This window comes from Clupea harengus, unplaced genomic scaffold (assembly GCF_900700415.2).
Source record: "Clupea harengus unplaced genomic scaffold, Ch_v2.0.2, whole genome shotgun sequence".
Taxonomy (NCBI): Eukaryota; Metazoa; Chordata; class Actinopteri; order Clupeiformes; family Clupeidae; genus Clupea; species Clupea harengus.
The window spans coordinates 10,001-12,500 of record NW_024880539.1 but is presented as its reverse complement, the minus strand read 5'-3'; the positions used below and the strand labels follow the sequence as shown (position 1 = coordinate 12,500).

The 2,500-nt window shown below is 45.0% G+C and overlaps 1 protein-coding gene across 1 annotated transcript in view; it reads left to right on the top strand.

Moving 5' to 3' along the window:
- Nucleotides 1-1,052: 1,052 nt before the first annotated feature.
- The window catches only part of LOC122132353 (ferroxidase HEPHL1-like), a gene marked incomplete at its 3' end in the record, with an annotated part of 10,257 nt that continues 8,809 nt past the window's right edge, over nucleotides 1,053-2,500 (top strand). The window contains exon 1 of the mRNA XM_042707137.1: nucleotides 1,053-1,312. Coding sequence (XP_042563071.1) covers nucleotides 1,155-1,312 — 158 coding nt within the window. The remainder of the gene's footprint in view (nucleotides 1,313-2,500) is intronic.

The window sequence follows — 2,500 nt, the reverse complement described above, 5'->3', positions numbered from 1 at the left end:
TTGACTCGTTTGACGTAGGCCTATTATTATTATTATTAATGTGTTAATAATTATAATAACCAAGGCTATTTAGAATGACGCAGGTTTTTTTGCTCTGAAAGTTGGCTATCATAAAAGTTTTTTTTTTTTATCATCGCGATGCAAATGCCATGTGTGTAATATTCTGAATTAAAGTTCATAGTTGTGAAATAAATGCATTTGTATATGTATGATTGTGTAATCATCAATTAATTGGGATGTGCATGTGGGCTATAGTTGTTGTGCTCACAATTTCGGAACAGCGGGCTGTCGGACTAACGAGTTTTGTGTTGTCGGGGTATTAGGGCTAATTTTGGTATCTGGACAAACGAGCATAGTTTTGCAATACCGAGTCTTCGGAATAATGGGCTTTCGGAACATTGCGATGGAACCGTCGGCGAGAGTGACTGTGTGTGAAAGAGCGTGTGTGTGTGTGTGTGTGTGTGTGTGTACTAGAGGGCAAGGTGTCAGTCTGTGCCTTGTGATAGGAGCGTGTGTGTGTGTGTGTAACAGTGTGTGTGTGTGTGTCTGTGCCTTGTGATAGTAGCGTGTGTGTATGTGTGTAACAGTGTGTGTGTGTCAGTCTGTGCCTTGTGATAGTAGCGTGTGTGTGTGTGTGTGTGTGTGTAACAGAGCGCAAGGTGTCAGTCTGTGCCTGTGTGTGAAAGGAGCGTGTGTGTGTGTCTGTGCCTTGTGATAGGAGCGTGTGTGTGTGTGTGTAACAGTGTGTGTGTCTGTGTCTGTGCCTTGTGATAGTAGCGTGTGTGTGTGTGTGTGTGTGTGTGTGTGTGTGTGACAGAGGGCAAGGTGTCAGTCTGTGCCTTGTGATAGGAGCGTGTGTGTGTGTGTGTGTGTGTGGAACAGAGGGCAAAGTGTCAGTCTGTGCCTGTGTGTGATAGGAGCGTGTGTGTGTGTAACAGTTTGTGTGTGTGTCTGTGCCTTGCGATCCTCTGGCAGGAAGCACCACTCCGCGTCTCCGCCTCTCCATGACCATGTGGTTTGAAGTTCCCTAAATAAAGTAGGAACTAGTTTCGGTTTTGATTTCAGCCGCCGATGACTGGGCAGAATCACTCGTAGCGTTTCAGAACCGACAGTTCAAGAGTTCCGAGTTTAGCTCTCATCTCTCCCCGCGCGCTATGATGGTGTGGCTGGGCTCGCTCGTGTTTCTTCTCGCGCTGCATTCGGGCAGAAGCGTCACTCGAACATTCTACATCGGAATCCGCGAGGAGAAATGGAATTATGCGCTCGACGGAAGGAACCCTGGCAACGCGAACTTTTCTCCAGAGCGCCCCGAGTGAGTGAACCGCGCCATTATCGCCAAACTAATAACGACGTACAGTAGGCTACGTGTTTGTGTGTGAGTAAGGGGCGATAACGTGTTTGTGTGTGAGTAAGGGGCGATGACGTGCCGGTAGATCGCGGTTGTTCGGTTGTTCGTGTGTGTGTGTGGGTGTGTGCGTGTGTGTGTGTGTTGTTCGGTGGGTCAGTGTGGAGCAGGAAGACTTTAATTTACCAACTCGTTCTTCACCACGAGAGCCTTCTAGTAGGCTATAACGGCTTCTGTTTTGTGGCTGATATTTTAAAAAGGCTGTGCCAAAGATATGACATGCTAGCATTTGATGTTATGTTCTACACACACACACACACACACACACACACACACACACACACACACACACACACACACACAGGGGCGGGCTGGGGGAAAAAGAGGCCCGGGAGTTACTGTCAGACCGGCCCACTCAATACACGGCGCGCTGTCCAGTCAATATACGGCGCGCTGTCCAGTCAGTACACGGCGCGTTGCCCACTCAATGCATCGCACGTATCGACCAGTCAGTGGCCTACTTGGTAAAATACCCATACACTTAACATTATTTTGGATGATTACAAAGAAATGACATCATATATGTTTGTTTTTTAATAACATTTGGATCCACCAATGTGCCTGGGTGGACACATGGAATAAAATTATACTGGCTATTGTAACACTCCAAGGTAGGTCTAGTTTGCTTGATGAATGTGCTTAACTCTGGGCTAGTATCAGATGGTTATACTGTACGTACGGTATAACTACAAAGCCCTTAAGGAATCTGTCAAAGTCACTGTCATCTTCAGCCTACATGAGTGGTAAATAGGGATTATTATGTAAGTATGTTAAACCATTGACACAACACTATCAGCAAACTATGGTAGTATTTAGTATTAGTGTCCCAGGTGAAAAAAAACCCTACACTTAAGTACATTACATTTAAGTGTACTAAGTATACTTTTTTGTACTTAACTTTCCACTATTGGTTAGTACACTCAAAGTGTATTAGATAAATATACTTTAAATACATGTGCTGAATTGAAATACACTATTTTTGTATATTAAAGTGTAACTTAGGTGTACGTTGTAGCCTACCCTGGGTCTTATCTTGGCTCTGGGTCCCCTGGCTGCTGCTTCTAGCAGCAGAATCATCAATCTAGATAACATATT